Here is an 18391-nt window from a genome sequence, read left to right as displayed (position 1 = left end):
TTATTCTTTTTTTTATCCGGAAGACGATTTCAAATAAATAGGTATGGAAGCTATAATTGTAAACCACGATTGAATTTATGGAAGCATTGGTTTATACATTCCTTTTAGTCTCAACTTTAGGAATCATTTTTTTTTTGCTATCTTTTTTCGCGAACCACCTAAAGTTCCAACTAAAAAGATAAATTAGGAGATTTTCTAGAAGACGGGGCTCTGCTTCTGGCGGCAACATGCTATGGGGTGGTGGTCCCGCTTATGGGGTTAAATCAATACGTTCTAAGAAGAAATTTTTAAATATCAATCTCATCGATCTCATAAGTATCATACCAAATCCCATCAATCGAATCACATTTTCGAGAAATACGAGACATCTAAGTCATACAAGTAAAAAGATTTATTCATTGATAAGAAAAAGAAAAAACGTGAACGGTGATTGGATTGCAATTTCTGGATTATTATATGATGATTTTTAAACTTTCCATATATATAGAAATAGAAAAAGATAGACTAGAAACGACATCTCTTATGTCAATGACACCAAAGAAAAGAGGATATTAAATGAATGGAATTGGAATATGGATGAAATATAATGAAATAGAACCACTTTGAGGTTCCTATGAAATGAGGCATGAAACGAAGAAACTACGAAGAAATTTCGGGAGTTACGAAGGAAACTTCGAGCTCATATTGGTCATGGGTTGAGAACGGGAATTGAACTCTATGGTGGTGATATTGCCCCACCTTATTTTGTTAAGGCCAAATTTTAAAATTTTGTATTCAATTTAAGAACTATTTTAGTCATAATAAGATCAGGTCATTAAATTAAACAAAATTAACCAATAATCATATAAAATAATTTCATATTTAATCTTATACTAATTATATTAAACCTTTTATTTTATTTCTTTTACCATAATATTATTATTTGCGGAATTTTTATTTTTTAGTATTTTTGATAAGTCATAAATGTCTTTAAAGATAGTCATTATTAAAAGTACAAATAAATTTATAGTTTTTTAATTAAAATAAAGAATAAACAATTTGATTTATTTTAATTAAAACACATTAAATTATAAAGCAAATTGGAATCTTTAAAAAATATCATTTCATATCATATGAATCATTATTAAAAATAAAAAATATATTTATAATAAAAGATTATTAAAGATAATATAAAATCTATGTGGATAGGTATTTTACTAGAGAAAATAAATATAATACTTATTTTTTAAATATTAAATAAATAATTTAACTAAGTAAATTTTTTCATAAACAAACTAAAAAAGTTAAGTTTTTATGAAGTGAACAAGATTTATGGACCACTAATTTTTTTTTATAAATTTATTGATAAATAAAATTATCTTTTTATATTAAATGGATTTTTTTAGTTTGGTGTTAATAAAATAGGGTATGGTAATAACACCACCCCTTATGCCTGCCAATTTTTTTAAAAACTTTGCATTGCAGAATAAATGCCTTTAGTTACTTAAATTACCCACCAAGTAGTTCTCATTTGTACAACTATTTAATGTACCATCTCTTACAATTTATTACTTTCTTTCTATATTAACTATTACGGAAAGAAATTTTATCTAAGCTAAGTCAATATTTTCACTTATATATTAAATTAATAAATTGATATAAATAATTAATTTTAAATAATAAAGTAAGTGGCATGTCATTTAAAATGTAAAATACTCGTATATACGTGTCATTCTCTTATTTATTATAATGTATATATTATATAAAGACTAGATAAAAATTATTCTGAAAAGAAAAAACTTTATATTAAAATTGATTGGTATAATCATATTTCTTTTCATTTTATTTTGTTTGCTTATTTTGGTTTAATTTCTTTTTTATTTCTTATCACACAATGTTAGGAGTTAGTTGAGATGATAGTTAAATTTATTCTCTTATTTTTTAATTCAAATACAAATTTAAAAATTGAATATGATATCATTTTTTCGAATTTGGTTTCGAATTTAGATAAATATAAAGTAAGCTTGTTAAAATGACATTATTATTTTAGCATTTTTCCTCTATATATTTTCCTCATTGAAATGTTCTTTTGCTTCTTTTTTTCTGGGGGTTGGCAATTAGGATCTCTCAATTGCAGATTGGACTGGTGATTTGGAGATATAAAAAAATATATATAACAAAAAGAAGAAAATATTATCTTTTGTTGAATTACCCAATTGTGGCCTAACATTTTTTAATCTATTTGGAGAGGGAGTAGGTGTCGAACCCACCCGAGACACGAAAGCAAGCAGATGGATTAGATAGTTTCAGCAACTCTTTAGCGTTATCCCTCTAAAATCTTTCATTTTTCATAGTTTTAATTCCCCACCTATAGCACATGGAAATTTTTAATTTCATAATTTTAAATATGATGAATTGTTATAATATTTTATTTATTCTGACATTGTCGCTAATAAATTTACATTATTTAAAAAAAAAATTAACTTTAAATAAAATTTCATTATTTTTATATTTAATTCAAATGATAGAAATTTATAAATTTATAAATTTTATATCTATGGGTTTTGACTAAATTCATATATTCTGCAATTTTTTAACCAAAATGATATTAAAAAAATAAAAAAGTGCAAACCTCGACATTATAAAAAAATAAATCTTACGTAAGCTTGATGTATATCCTTATCTATACATTAAATCGATAGATGATTGATATATATATTTATTAGTTTTAAATAAATTAATATGTGTCAATCACCTAATACCAAAGTGTAAACTACTTATAATATGTGTCACTCTTCTATTAGTTGCGATGTTTATACCACATTATAAGTTATTACACTTTGGTATTAGATGATTGACACATATTCATTTAAAAGTAATAAATATGTGTCAATTATCTATGGATTTAGCATATAGTTGGAGAGAAACACCATGTCTGGAAAATAATTTTTTTATAAAAATTACCCTTATAAAAATTAAATAGAAATTTTTATTTAGGCTTGGTGTATACATCACAGTTAATATGAGAATGACATATATATATGAGTGTTTTATACTTTAGTATTGGATGATTGACACATATTTTATCATTTAAATCTAATGAATATGTCAACCATCTATCGGTTTGGTGTATAGATTGGGAGAATGCATCAAATCTATTCAAGAATTTTTCAAAATAAAAATAGGGTGATGATTTATGACATTGTTGATGTGGTTTATCTTTCGTAGAAAAACCACATCCATTTCTTTTCTGATTTTCTTCGAGTCTTCATTTCTGAATTGTCCTTACTTTGTTGATCATTTCCACTTGAACTTTAATGGATGGAAGTAAAAAAGAATGGCTGAGAGAACACAACTGTAAGGCGTTGTATATATGCCATTGCTCAATTTGGAGTATTATTGTTTTAGTACATTAAGAACTGATCCTACAAAATCTATTAAAAAGCTCAATGAAGTATTGTCTCTTCTTAACAAATTTAGGAAACAACAATAATAACTCTTGACATTATACAGATTAATTATAACAAAAATAACAATTAACATAAAATGAAAAGCAAAGTACGTAAATTTACAGTATATTGCTGAAGGAAGCCATGCTTGGAGGAACTGGTATTTCTACATTAGCTTCCAACATTAAAACCACCTTCTTCATCGATGGACGTAGCGATATGTCTCATCTTGTATGCACCAAAGTCCAATGCTCAACATCCTCTTCAATGTTTCATCATCCACTTCTTCTCCACTGATCAGCTTGTGCAATTCATTTTCTTCAAAACAACTGTAGACCCATTCTGCAAGAATAGCTTTGTTCCCTGGAACATCCATACTCACATTCCTCCTGCAACATGTAATCTCCAGGAACACTATTCTAAAACTGTAGACATCTGCTTTCATTGTAATAGGCTGGTTCTTGTACCATTCTGGGACAACATATCCCCTAGTTCCCCTGATCCCAGTCATTGTCTTGCTTTGGTCTGGCATCAGCAGCTTTGCTAGTCCGAAATCTGATATCTTTTGCAGACCAATTCTCATCCATTAGTATGTTTCTCGGATTTATATCGCAATGGATGATCTGTGTCTCGCATTCCTCGTGAAGATAAAGGATGCCTATTGCTATATTTAAAGCAATTCTAATTCTGTCATCCCAATTAGGCCTTGTTTTGGATTTAGAAAGAAAGCTGCAAGTGATCCATTTTCCATGTACTCATAAACCAACAGTATGTTGGATTTATCTGGCAGTAACCGAGAAAGCGAACAAGGTTTCTGTGGTGAGTTCTACCTATTGATCTCATTTCATTTTGGAACTCAACTTCTCCCTCAGCCATCACTTTCTCTAATTTCTTTACAGCAATATTTGTCTGCCCATTCGATTAGGTTCCCTTGAAAGCTGTCCTAAAAGCTCCCCTTCCTAATTTTTCACGGAACCCATCTGTCGCCCTTTCGAGTTCCTGGTATGTAAATGATCTTAGAGAGACATCCCAAACCCGTTCTCTGTTTGCTTCCGTGGAGATTGCTTTGTATTCCCAAGCACGGTATCTATGAACAAGAGCACAGGATATTGCTAAGACAATGAACGCAATACTTAAACAAGTAACACCAGTAACTAATATACCAATTTGCAGGCCATTCTTGTTTTTCTTGGAGGAATCTGATCGCGTTTTTTTTTTTCTCCCAAAATTCTCCAATGTTTACCTTAATAAAAGTTGAGATTTGACCTTTTTGGGTTCTCCCAAATCTCAGAGGAAGCTTTTGTTTTCTGCACTCTTGATTCTGATTATATATATGCAGCTTCACAGTTGCAGTCTCCTAAAAATTCCTCTCTGCATGCAGCTCTTGTGCTGGATGAGAGAATAGAATATGGGTTGCCTTCCCATGTTATATCCCTCAGTTCATGCATGGTAAAATTACTCTCTGCCAAGCTCATACAATCAATTGAAGAGGAATTCTTCTTGCAGCCCAAATTCTTCTGGCTCTGATCAATAAAATCAAATCCAGCAGTACAAACACATGTAGGAACCCGATCTGCTAGAGTACAATATGAATTCAAGCCGCACAAGACAATTGGATCGCACAAGTGGTCAGATGATGACCATTCAATCGACCAATTACCGTTTTGATCCAGATTATGTGAATATAGCCTGAATATTCCATCCATCAACTGTTGCACGATAGATTGGATTACCAGATATAGTTCCCGAATCTTTCAGATTCTTTATAAAAAAGCCAGTAGAATTTAGCAGGTATAACTGCCCGTTGTGATTGAGACTCAAACTCACATTATTTCCAGCAGCAAATGTTGCTGTAGACCAATAAGCATAAGCTACTGCTCTTGGAGATTGTGAAGGATACATCACCAGGTTCACATCTGTTTGCATAATAAGTTCAAATCTTCCACTTGAATGATTTGTGCTGGAGATGCTAGCCACCAGTTGTTTCCCTGCCAGAAGGCGTTGTCCTGATATAATAGTGTCTGTTGGAGCATCAAAAGTCTGTCAAATGATCCTTGATTCTGAATCATAGAGTACAAGGTTAACGGAATCAAGCATGGAGGCTGAGGAAGCATACAGAGTAGCATCTGAAATGGGTATCTCCTGGCCTTGATTAAACTGTAAGACGAGCATGCCATCAGTACTCAAGGTCAAGATCACATCACTTGGAAGTGGAGTGTCATCGCGATTTGCCGTCCATATGACTGTTCTCTGCTGGATGTTCGCAAACCAAATGCCAACAGCAAAGCTATTCCCTTCTCGGTAAAAACCAAAAGCAAAATGGCCAGGATTTGATGAACGCAGTACTTAAAACAAGTAACACCAATAACTAAAATACCAATTTGCAGCTCATTCTTGCTTTTTGTTGAGAATTCACTCTTGGCCCCAAATTCTCTGATGCTTACTTTGATAAAGGTTGTCATTTGATCTCCAGAGTATTGAAACCTCCAAATCTCAAAGGAAGCTTTTGTTTCCTGCACTGTCGTTTGCTATATATTGCAGCTTCACATTAGCAGTCTCCTAAACGCTCATCTCTGCATGCAATGCTTGTACTGGATTCGAGTATATAGTAAGGGTCATCTTCCCATGATATGCTCGTCAGTTCTTGCATGGTAATATTACTTTCTCTGAAGCTTATGCAATCATCTAGAGTGGAATTCCTCTTGCAGCCCAGATTCTCTTGGCCCTGGTCAACAAATTCGAAACCAGGAAGACAAATACATGCAGAATCCTGATCCACAAGAGTACAATATGAATTCAGGCCACACAAGTTAATCGGATCACACTTGGAAGATGAAGACCACTCAACGGACCAATTACTGTTTTGATCCAGATTATGTAAATACAGCCTGAATATTCCATCTTCATCAATAGTTCCACGGTAGATTGGGTTACCAGATATAATTGCCCTCTCTTTCAGAGTCTTTATAGTAAAGCCAGTAGAATTTAGCAGGTATAACTGACCATTGCTATCGAGATTCAAACTCACATTATTTCCAGCGGTATATGTTGCTGTAGACCAATATGCATAAGCTGCCACTCTTGCAAATAGTACTGCAGGATACATCACCAGATTTCCATCTGTTTGCATATTGAGTTCAAATCCTCCACTTGACTGATTTGTGTTGGAGGTGCTAGACACCAGTTTTTGCCCTGCCAAAAGGCGCTGTTCTGATACAATATTGTCTGTTGGAGAAGCAAAAGTCTGCCGAATGATCTTTGATTCTGAATCATAGAGTACAAAGTTACCCGAATCAAGCATGGAGGCCGAGGAAGCAGACTGATTAGCGTTTGAAACAAGTTTATGATGGCCTTGATGCCATGTAAGACGAGCTTACCATCAGTATTCAAGGTCAAGGTCACATCACTTGGAAGTGGCGGGTCATTAAGATTTGCCGTCCATATGACAGTTTTCTGCTGGATTCTTGGCATCCAGATGCCTAAAGCAAAGCCATCTCCTTGTTGATAAAAGCCAAAGGCAAAATGGCCAGAATCTGATGACCAATATGAGTTGCTAGTTGTAATGAGCGAAGAAACTTTTTCAATAATGGAAGCACTTTGTTGAGCTGTTGCTCCATAAAATATGCAGCTTAGAAGTAATAACAGGAGCATTTCAGCAGCAAAATATGACTGGTAGAGAGTGCCTCAATCCTCGCAGAGCCCAGTGTCGTTTTTTCTTTCTTCTTTTTTGTGTTTAATGTGTGTTTATCACTTTCTTTCCCTGCTAACAATCCTACGACTCCTTCAAGAAATACATTTCCTTGCTCTTGCTTGCTGCACTATCAAATTAATGAAGTTCAAAGGAAACTGCTACTTTGATGAGACTTTGAAATATTCAATTCCATAGACTATATATTCAATTACTCGATCCTGACAGTTGACACAGTAAAGTGTTCCTTTCTTTTTGCTCTTGCTTGCTGGTTCATCAAATTAATAAAATTTCCAAAGAAGTTGGAATTCTGATCTTTGATGAGACTTTGAAATATTCACTTCCACAGATTATGCAAGTGAAGCTGCTTCTACGTAATTAAAACTATGAAGCATAATTCCATATTGTTTGTTATGTTCGACTTTTTAGATAGAAATTGCTCTCTATAACATTTCCATATCCCAAATTTTTCATCAGAGAGTTAACGGAAAATCTAACTTCTTACTTTTAATCACTACCATTTAATTATTCAGTGATGTGATAGGATAGGCCAGAAATAGAAAGTATATAGGCTCCATCAGAACACAAGCAAGTGAAAAATAATAATTAATATAAAAAGCAATTATATAAACAGTATTGCAATGACTAATTAAAATATTTATGAAATAATGTTAGAACATGACATTTAAAAATAATTATAATCATAATAAATTAGATTATCAGAGTTATTCTATTAACAGAATATAATAATATTTATTGACACAAATAAACTTTCTTTGTCTTCTCACCATGAAACCTATTTATTATTTTATTTAAAGATAGAAACAAAGAATCATTTTTGTGCAGATGCAATCCCTGTTTTTGTTTTTGGGTTATATATGCAATCCCTTTTCAGAATTTAGCTCCCAATGATCTAACCATCAAAGAAACAAACTGGAAAAGACCTAACCACAAAGCAGTAGCAAGAACAACATTCAAGTCTCCTTTTTCCGTATTCACACTGCAAGTAGTAATATTTATTTCTCTGCAAATGAAAATCTTGAAGGCCAATATTGGATGACAGATACAGTTCAATCACACTGATAAATAACCCATTTCCAATTCCTTATGGAAAAAAAAGAAAAAAAAAAAGACAGGAGACAACATCATAGACATTGGCAGGTTAAAAAATTTCAAAATAATTCTGTTGATGGTACAATGATTTCCATTCGTTTTGATTGCCAATGTACTTGTGGTTTAAGCCTGAACTTTTATCAACTCCATCATTAAGAATCTTGCTGATTATGAGGGTGCCACCAAAATTGGGCAATGAGCAAAATCTTCTCCATGTTTTCCTTCAAAGTGTTTGTGAAAGCTACATTACGATAACCTCTTTTAGTGATGAAGAAAAGAATAGATAAAATAAAATAGTGTTCATGTCAGGAATAATGCAGACAAAGCAAAATACTGGCCCCTCCAGAAAAGTGATTAATAATTGTAGTAGTCCTTGTTAAAGTAGTTCTATATATATATATATATAATGCTCTGTGGACTGCTTGATTCTAAAAGTTTCAGTAGTTCCTTTCCTCTTTTCTTTTTTTCTTTTTGTACTATTCTTTTTCTTTAAGCTATCAGATTCTTACATCATACTAATAATAATAAGTTCATCACTTCAGTTTGATGGAAGCATTCTGAAACATGTATTTGATACATATTTACAGATTCGGATAAACGATGGATTCAGTTTTTGGAATATTGTTATTAAGAAAACAGCTAGGCGGGCTAATGCTAATTAGATATAGTCTGATTGATATTTTTTTCCATAAAAATTAAAAGATTTCGAATTCAAATTTCTATATCATAATTGTAATTGGTGTGAATTTATCATAATAAAAAAATAATAATTATTTATATTATATAATATACCATCTATCGAATTAAATTAAATCGAAAAAATTATCGATTTGAGAAGGAAAAAAGGAAAAAAAAAAAGTGTGCATGAATGATGAATCCATAATAAACCATGAGCCTAGATATGTACTAATCAACGAACCCAAGTTTCATAATTATTGGGAGGCTAATGAGAATTGCAAGGTTAGGGTAGTGTGTGATTTGAAGGTTCAGAGTGGAGTTGCATTGCAAGCCCAAACAAACTCCAATTTTGACCTAAAATGGTGTAAGCAACTTTTCGTTTACACAGGACAGGACTAGACACTATCTAAACTAAACGTTGTTAAGGGGAGACAAGTAATTATATGCAGCCCCACAGTTGTGCCATAAATAATCATCTTTCACGATCAGGATAGAGTTAACGGATTGAAGCTTTCCAAGAAGCAAGAAATGCATCTCCTCCTGCAATTTCACAAAGTACCTGTCAGTCACATGAATAATTATATTTTTGAACTAAGTATTCCAATGTAACATGGAATTATAAACCAATGTATCAAAAATAAAATACAGAAAAATAGATAGCTTTTTGACTAAAAAGTAGTAGAGCAGTTTTCTTTGAGTTAATGGGTAGTTTTTTTTTCCTTTTTTATTACTGATTTTGACTTATTTAATTTTTTTATTAATTCATTAATTCATATCGGATACGGAGATAAAATATTTGATTTATTATATAATTTATTTTACTACTTGTGATTTGCACTTATTGATTTTACTTTTTATTAGATTAGAAAACAAAGCTCGTCTATCTATATTCTTATTTAACCAATATCCTTTGTTCTTTTTTTTATTAAAAGAATTTATCAATTAGAAAAATTCAGAATAATAATATAAATTGTTATTGAATTTTGCACTTAGTTTTATTTTGATTACAAAATTTTAATTTTAATTTAATTACATTATCAATATAAATCAATTATTCAATTTTAATTTTAATTATAATTTAATCACATTTTCAATAAAAAAATTAACATTTTATGTTTTTCTTTAACTATTCTTTTCTTATTAGTGTGTTTTTGCTAAGAGTCAATATATTTTTTTTATAAAATATTAAACTGAAATAAAATAAAATAAAATCTTATAATTAAACTGAAATTAAATACGAAATTAATAGGCAGTTATATCATCCCAAGAAAACAATGGAGCAAATATCAAAATGAATATCACACAATGTGCATGAACTTTGAATGAAACACATGCTCGACTCTCACAAAAACATCTATCCATTAATTTATTCCTTTGTTAGCATTGATTGCTTCACGGACTCTTTTCTGAATCCTGTTACTCCTTCTACTTTGCATGAAACATTCAATTCTATCATAAATACTTTATTCTATTGTCTCCTCCCAGTGGCTATATAATTAAAAAATAATAATAATCTTTTTATATTAACTTTAAAAGTGATATTAGTATCTCAATTGCATATAAATGAGATGACAAGTCTTTTTTTATCAAATTTTAGATATGTAATTACGTTAAAACTCTTGAGAGAATGTTTTGTCACTCGTAATAATCCTGCCCGACACGCTCTATATTAAATCTAGATATATATACACTGATAAAAAGTAATAATAATACATATGAGATAATAAACTTCTACCTCAAGAGTAAAATATTCTTGATATTTGAGCTAGATTTTAAGTGTTAATCATGAAATTTAGAAATAATTTGTGTTACTTGAGTGTGTATATTCATTGCCCAGTGTAATTCAGCCACATTAAATGATAAATACCCAAAAAGAAAAATTAATTAAGAAATTACATGTTAATGCATCCTCTTTCAATTTTTCATGGACCCCTAATTAATTTCTTTTATAAGTATTCTAATAGCAACCTAAGCATATGACAAAACCTAGTAAAAGCAAGGTAGGATGTGCTTTAATCATTTGCGGAAAACATGGAATGATCATAAAATAATTGGACATTAGTGTTTTAATTAATTACTTCAGTAATATTATATACCATGAATGATAATAGAAAATTAATTAATATGCTCTGTTATTATTGAATTACTAATCCGTGGGTAACCAAAAATAACCTTTCTATATAAGGCCACGACATTATTGTTATATTCACTAATTAGTTGAAGGTTTCTTTTCATATACAGTAGACATTTTAATAATTAATATATTAAATAAATTAAAAAGTTTTTTAAGTTATTAAATATTTAATGATCTAAAGCTAAAAATAAACGTACTTAAAACAAACACCATATGCAGGTTTAATGTCAATAAGTTATTACACTACTTTTAATTGATCAATAAGGTATTATAAATAAAATAAAAACATGACATATAATCTAATGATTTCTAATATTTTTCTGATACAATAATAATAGAAATTCTTTTGTTTAGTTATATTTTTTATAATAATTAAATATTCTATCTATCTTTTCATCAAATTTATTCGTTATCAAATATTCAATAGGAGAAAAAGGTTAATTTCTTAAAACAAATTATTAATGATTAAAACTATTATTAATTTATTAAATGTTAAAAATATAGGAGGGTCCATTATAAATATATTACTTAACAAAATGAATGTAAATAAAGTGAAAATTGTTAGTATTATAATAATTAAAGATGACAATTAAATCCTCAAATGTGAATGAATGATAGAGCTAGGTAACCCCCATGTTCCTCCCTTTTAAAGTCCATGAAAAACACCCTTTAGATCTTTTCCTCCATTAGTTAGCAGTAAGGCATATTCATGTCTAGAATGATGCAGACATTGCCATATAATTGGGGCCTAAAGTGCACTAACATTGCATGGATACATATGCTACCTTAATTTGTTTCTTTCTTTCTCTCTCTTTTTTTATTCTTCCTCTGCCTCTTTTTCTTTTCCTTCTTTTTATTTTCCTCTTCAAATAACTGGAATACAATCCTTATTTGGCCCTGACTCTTTATATTAATTACCCACTAGTAAAATCTGTTCTCTGCATATGATAATTAACCAATTTTCAGAACAAAGAATAATTATTTAAGGGTTATTACATGAAATTAATAGGGAGAGTTCTATTATGTTTTGCTTTTGTTCTTTATAATAATAATATGTTTTCTTTCTTGCTCTATCCACCAAAGAGGTTTTGGTATATTAGGGTTTTAACAGTAGTTGTAATGTGGAGTTTGCCTTCTGTCCTGTGTGCGGTCGTGCAAAAAGAGCAAAGTGAAAGTTAAGAAGAAGAAAAAAAAAGAAAAAGAAAAGGAAAGGAAAAGTAAGTGTGCACACTATGCCTTTTGTTTGGTAGCTTTTAACCCTAATTATAGTGTTCAAAATATTTTACTGCTTTCTCTCTAAAAGGATAAATCGCCAAAACCCAAAATATATGTATTTAAATAATGAAAAAAAAGTATTTATAATATGTATATAGATATAATTACTTAAAATTAAAAATTCTAACACTTATTATTTTTTTAAAATTGGCTTAATAACATAATATAGTTTCGATTAAGTTTTAAAAACTACTTAAATTAATAAGTTAAAATATATAGTTTTTATTAAGTTATTGGTTTTTTCATATTTTTAATGGAGTGATTTTTTTATACCCTTAATATTTTTTAAAGTATCAATACCAAATAAAAAATTATTCATTTAACTTTTATGTTATTAATATATCCCTTAAATTACTATTGACGTTTATGCTCTTATTCTTATATATTTATAAAAAAGTTATTTTTTATTATATAATTGTTATTTTTAAATTTTTTTATTCTCAATATGATTTCAAATATATATTTAATAACTACATTTTAAAACTTAATATTATAGTATTATATTTGTTCATTCAACGATTTTAGTAATTTTCAATATTCATTATTATAGTGTTATATATTCAGTGTTTAAACTTATTGTCCTTAAAAATGTTGTTTTTAAGGAAATATATGGATAAATTAAGAGAGGTACTCCTAAGGTATATTACAAAAAGAACTTCAGAATTTATTATTTTAAGAAAATATGTTAATGTCGAATGCTCTAATATAATAACAATTCATTTTAAGAATAAATTTAGGCTCATAGTTGATTTAATCATATATATATATATATCAAAAGAAAATGGGTAAAGAAATTAAATAAAAAGGAAAAACAAAGAATCAGACAAGCAATTGAACCCAATGAATACACCAAACCCCACTACCACACCTCAATGAAAAGAATTATAAAAGAAATATTTGTGGCCCCATTTTGCAAAGCAATTGTATTGGATATGATTTTATGCAAAAGAAATAAAAATAAAAATATTAGTGTCGAAATCAAAAGAGGAGGAAGAGGGCCCTCACTTTACAATTTTGGCTTCTTCTCTACAAAGTTAGCCTTTGGAAGCAGCCTATTTATTTTCCTCTTCTCTTCTTTCCTTTCTCTTTCTATCACTCTCTTATCATTCATTTCATTTTGATTTCATTTTTAATTTCCCTTCTTCAACATTTTCAATCTACTTTGCCTTTCCCCATCACAGCTAATAATAATTACTCTAACCAAACAAGGCGGCTGTCAAGGTGATTATTATGTTGTTTTTACAATCATGATAATTACTCCATAATAACCCATTCTTTCTTTTTGCTTCCTATAAAATCGAATAATTAAACGTTTAATATATTTTTATTAATTAATATAAATTTTAATATCTGCAATTAACTTTTACTCTATTGACTTTAAACATATAAATTGTTATAAAAATTCTTTTGAGTTTCACTATAGATTTCTTTTTATTTTATTTTTATAAAGTATAAATGAATCGGTAAATTCATCAATTTTTAAATTATTAAAAAGTCTGTTAAGAATCTTTTAGAAAAAGATGGATTAAAAATAATTAAATTAATTTAAAACCAATTCTTTTAATTTTTAGAAATGACTTATTAAATTTGAACATTAGATTTGAACGGTAATAATGATATGTGAATCCACCATTCCTTGTTCAGTAGTTATTTAGTTTAGCAATTAAGGTTCAACTACTGGTCTATTTCATGTTCTGTTGATTAAATTTATAAATATTTTAAGAATTTTATAATTAAATTAATTTTATAAATGTCGTAATTGATAATTTTAGTTTTACTCAATATACTCTTGCTATGTTTTCTCATGTTTTACTCATTGAATTGAATTTTAAAAAATATCATTATATGCACATTTTTTTATAAGTTAAGCTTTTATAAATAAAAATGCATACAATGAATAATAATCGCTTAAAATAGATTAGTAGTAAAAGAAGAGCTTCTTAATCTAATAAATTCTTTAATATTTTTAATATTTCATTAAATAACAGTCGCACTTGATTTACACTATTGTATCTATAAAAATCTCTTTTTAAATAACATTCATATAGTTTTTGAACTTATTATATTTGTTCAATTGAATTCCTAATAAAGCTAGTTATCAAAATTTCCCAACAATTTAGTTATTTTAATGGATATAAATTTAAAATTTTTTATTTTTATTATTATTATTGATTATATAAGATTCCTAGAGCTTCAAAATTTAACTACGTACATAATAAATATAAATTTATCTGAAGAAGATAATATTGTTTGTATAAAACCATAGTCGCCTTTCTATTTTTTTCTATTTTATTATTTTTAATTCAAATTTTTATTTTTAGTTTCTACCGATTATTTTTTAGATTTTTTTATTTATATATTTATATTTGAATAAATAAATACAAATCTTTCAGATCTGTTTGTGTTTTCTTTATTATTATTATTATTATTATTAGGATTTTTTAATTTCTCCTTTTATGGAGTTTTTTTCTTTCTTTTTGTAAGAATTTTAATTCCTTTTGTGGAGATTTTGATTATTTCTTTTATAGAATTTGAATATTTCGTAATAGATGCATTCATGAGATTTTATGGTAGTTGTAATGTTTATAGTAAGAACTTTTTCATTAATATTTTTGCAATTATACTTATTTAAAGACCAAAGAGTTGATTTGTAGTTTAAAAAGACAACCGAGTGGAGTGCGTAAATCCTCAAATTGTAAATAAAAATAGCTTTGCTAACACGATTGAAAAATATGAATACAAATTTTTATTATTCAAGTGAAACTCTTCTTTTATACGTTTTAATTATAGCGGTCTTTATTTTTATTAATGATTAAATTGTACTATTTATTTTTCAATGAATGAAAAATTTATGATTTTTATGAAAGAAAAAAAAAAAGATTTATCCGAAGAACAAATTTGGAACTATCATGTATTGGTAGATCTGTAAAATTTTAAAGGATTTACTATAATGCAAATACACTAGTCTACCAGGCTCTAGAAGATCCCCTAGAATTGTAGGGGATTCACCCCGATTTAAAATGCCACAAATTTACGATTTTATTGTTGGCAATTTTTCTTTTTATTTTATCTTTTTTATGAATAGGAGCTTCATTTGCTCATTTTAATTCCACCATTCCTTGTTTAGTATGAATTGAATACGAATCAATGCGTATAAATTCTTTGAAAAGAAAATAATTATTGTCAAAGTCAAAGATGATAGGAATGAAAAGTCTCGAAAAAGGGCGGCTAGGATGGTCATTGTTTTTTTTTTTTATATATATAATCATATTTCTTTTTTCTTTTCTGTTTATTAACACTTTTAATTTTATAATGGAAAATAAAATAAAAATACAAATTGGGTCATATATTGTCCCTCCAATCCAAATCTAAAGATGACAACAGCCCTTAATCAAAAAGTGGGTCCTAAAGCACCTTTGTAATTAACCCAATATTTTTAGCATCCTCAACTAATTAATTAAATATGGTGGCTCAAATAGTCCCACAAAAATTTAATTTACTAATCACAACCCTGATATATATATGACCCGATTCAAGCGGGTCTCGAATCCGTTTTCTTTTTATTAATCAATAACTTTAATTATGGCTTACTATTAATCAAGCATGCAGTGCTAAATCGTAATGGGGAAGCAAGCAATCAATTGAAAGGCCATTATTTGGGGGATGCGATTGGCATCATCAAATAACTTGTTTTTTTTTTTTTTTTGAAAAATATAAATTTAGAAATGCGAATGAGTCTAGTATTTACGAATATTCATCGAAAAGTAATATTAAATTCCTCACATTTAAAACTTCGTATTGGTAATCTAAATTGTTCTAATACAATTTTTGATTGAATTGAGCCTATTAACAGAAAGCCTACAGGGGAATTGGCTAAGGAGCTGTTTATCCACTATTCAAATAAAAGTTAAAAAAATGGCAAAAAACAAATATTTCAGTTTATTTTACTTAGTCTGTGATGATATTGCATTTTAATTCTTGTAATTTTGTTTTTTTTTTCGTTTTTATTCCTTCTGTTAAAATATGTATATATACATCGTCAAACATGCCAACAAAACATTTCATTTGATTTGTTAGATCTCTAAAAATTTATTTTACTTTAAAATATTTCTGAGATTTTTTCTAATGAAAATTAAATCCTTACATGAAAATTAATTTGTTTCTAATAAATAAAAAAATCAACTCCTGAATTGATGTACAACAACTTATTTGGAAAAATCGTCATTATATTTTCTTTGGATTTTAATAAATTGCTACGAAATTGATATTTATTAAAAAGAATTAGCTTGTAAAACAAAAAAAAAAAATTAACGCTAATAGTTTGATATTAACTGAGTTTGAAATTTCACAAAGTTTTATAGGGTTCATTGAGATAAGAGGAAAATAATTCTAAAAAATAAAAAATAAAATTTAATGAATTACTTTGTATTGATATTTAGAAAATTATTTTTTTATATTAAATAAGAATAGATAAAATAATAAAAAATATAAAAAGATGTGTAACAATTATTTTATACAAATTCAATGGCATTGAAATGTGAAAAATATAACAAAATATTATATAAATCTTTAAGGGTCTAATAAATCATGATTAAAAAGTTAGGAGATTTTTACTAATAACAGATTTTTTTTTTCTAGGAATTGATGACATCATAAACATAAAAAAAAAAAAATGAAAGAAAAGCCTAATCTTAAAGATATTCTATTCAACCATATTGTATAAACAAGGACTTGAAATATGAAGAGGAGTAGGAATATTAGACCTATATAAAAAGTAATATCCCAGGTAATTGGAGAAAATTCAAGATATCAAATGACATGAGACCTAAAACTTCCTACTGTATTTGCTAAAACTAAAATGATATATATCTTTGGGTAAACCCCTAGATTTCATCCCCACATCAAAATCTTTTCACTCTTCCCTAAAACTAAAATTATCTCTACACATTACAATTGCCTATTTGGTTATTGGTTTCAGCTAACCAATACATCTTCCTTCTTTGTCTCCTCTGTCTCTAAAATCCAAGCATCCAAAAACCTCAAAATATTGTTCCCCTCTAATATTTTCTATTTAATACTGTAGATAAATTAATTACATTTTAATATTATTTATATTAATTTGATTATTTATTGTTAAGTATTAAAAATCAATTAATATAAATTTAATAAATAATATTATATATTTTTTATTATAATTAAGTATGACACACTAAGTTACTTAAAATTTTTTATGTACCATACCTGTGCCACCCACCTTCTTTTAAAGTTTAAAGTACCTAACCCTACCCCTCGCTTGCGTTAAACTAAAGTACATGCCCGCCGCTTTTTTGACCAGTACGTCACGCTCGATGAGGGATATTAAAGTCATTTACCAAGGCAGGGGAATAAACTTACTTGACTTGAAAATTTTTGACAACGTGCCGCGTACATGAAATTACCTTAGCACCCTTCCACGGCACATGACATACAGGATACCTGCGTGCGTGCGTGCGTCCCTGCCTTCAAGAACAGCATAATATTAATATTGCACTGTTTATTCTTCCCTCTTCTCTTCCCGAGTTGTAGGACCTGTTTGGCTAACTTCTACTTCCCTTCGAGTTATAATCAAACCTGCTCGTGGGATGGGACGCCTGGTTGCCTACGAGCCGAGTCAATCAGCCTGACCTCTGAACATTTACCTAAATCCGGTCAGGTCAGGTTTTTTTTAGCCCTATTAAAAAATATATATTTCCTTTTTGAGAAAAAATATATTTATTTTAAAAGATATTTTATATGAAATATTAGAAAAGATATCTAAACTGAATCAATTTATAAATTTACTTGAAATAAGTTTATGAATAAATATAATTACAAATTAGTTAGGACATAGTAAATACAATCTCAATTTAATTTTTTTTATAGGGAAAAGTCTCCAACCATTTTTATATATTGTATTATATGATTAGAATATTTTTTTCTATTATGTAATTTCATTATTATCTATCCAACAAAACTAAATATAAATTAGTCATTTATTCGTGCGTTACATGACTATTATTATTATTATTATTTTAATTATAAATTTAAGTTAAATAG

The 18391-nt window shown here is 28.4% G+C and overlaps 2 protein-coding genes across 2 annotated transcripts; both read right to left on the bottom strand.

The window, feature by feature from the left end:
- Positions 1 to 4349: 4349 nt before the first annotated feature.
- Positions 4350 to 5890, bottom strand: LOC125369239 (G-type lectin S-receptor-like serine/threonine-protein kinase LECRK1). Its single transcript, XM_048371242.1, has 5 exons — positions 5806 to 5890; positions 5514 to 5722; positions 5256 to 5468; positions 4846 to 5137; positions 4350 to 4540 (listed from the first exon to the last, which is right to left on the bottom strand). The coding sequence occupies exons 1-5, from the start codon at positions 5888 to 5890 to the stop codon at positions 4350 to 4352; spliced, it is 990 nt and encodes a 329-aa protein (XP_048227199.1).
- Positions 5891 to 5976: 86 nt separating this feature from the next.
- On the bottom strand, positions 5977 to 7079 carry LOC125369238 (G-type lectin S-receptor-like serine/threonine-protein kinase LECRK3). Its single transcript, XM_048371241.1, has 2 exons — positions 6806 to 7079; positions 5977 to 6692 (listed from the first exon to the last, which is right to left on the bottom strand). The coding sequence occupies exons 1-2, from the start codon at positions 7077 to 7079 to the stop codon at positions 5977 to 5979; spliced, it is 990 nt and encodes a 329-aa protein (XP_048227198.1).
- Between the last annotated feature and the right edge of the window lie 11312 nt (positions 7080 to 18391).

This window comes from Ricinus communis, chromosome 2, assembly GCF_019578655.1.
Source record: "Ricinus communis isolate WT05 ecotype wild-type chromosome 2, ASM1957865v1, whole genome shotgun sequence".
In the NCBI taxonomy this organism is placed as follows: Eukaryota; Viridiplantae; Streptophyta; class Magnoliopsida; order Malpighiales; family Euphorbiaceae; genus Ricinus; species Ricinus communis.
This window is presented reverse-complemented; position numbering and strand designations above follow the sequence as displayed.

Coding starts and splice junctions, on each gene's coding strand:
- LOC125369239 (XM_048371242.1), bottom strand. CDS start 5,890: ATGACAACCTTTATCAAAGTAAGCATCAGAGAATTTGGGGCCAAGAGT. Junction 5,723..5,805: donor CAAGAATGAGCTGCAAATTG/GTATTTTAGTTA, acceptor TTTACCGAGAAG/GGAATAGCTTTGCTGTTGGC. Junction 4,541..4,845: donor GAGGGATATAACATGGGAAG/GCAACCCATATT, acceptor TCATTGTCTTAG/CAATATCCTGTGCTCTTGTT.
- LOC125369238 (XM_048371241.1), bottom strand. CDS start 7,079: ATGCTCCTGTTATTACTTCTAAGCTGCATATTTTATGGAGCAACAGCT. Junction 6,693..6,805: donor CTTGACCTTGAATACTGATG/GTAAGCTCGTCT, acceptor TCTATGATTCAG/AATCAAAGATCATTCGGCAG.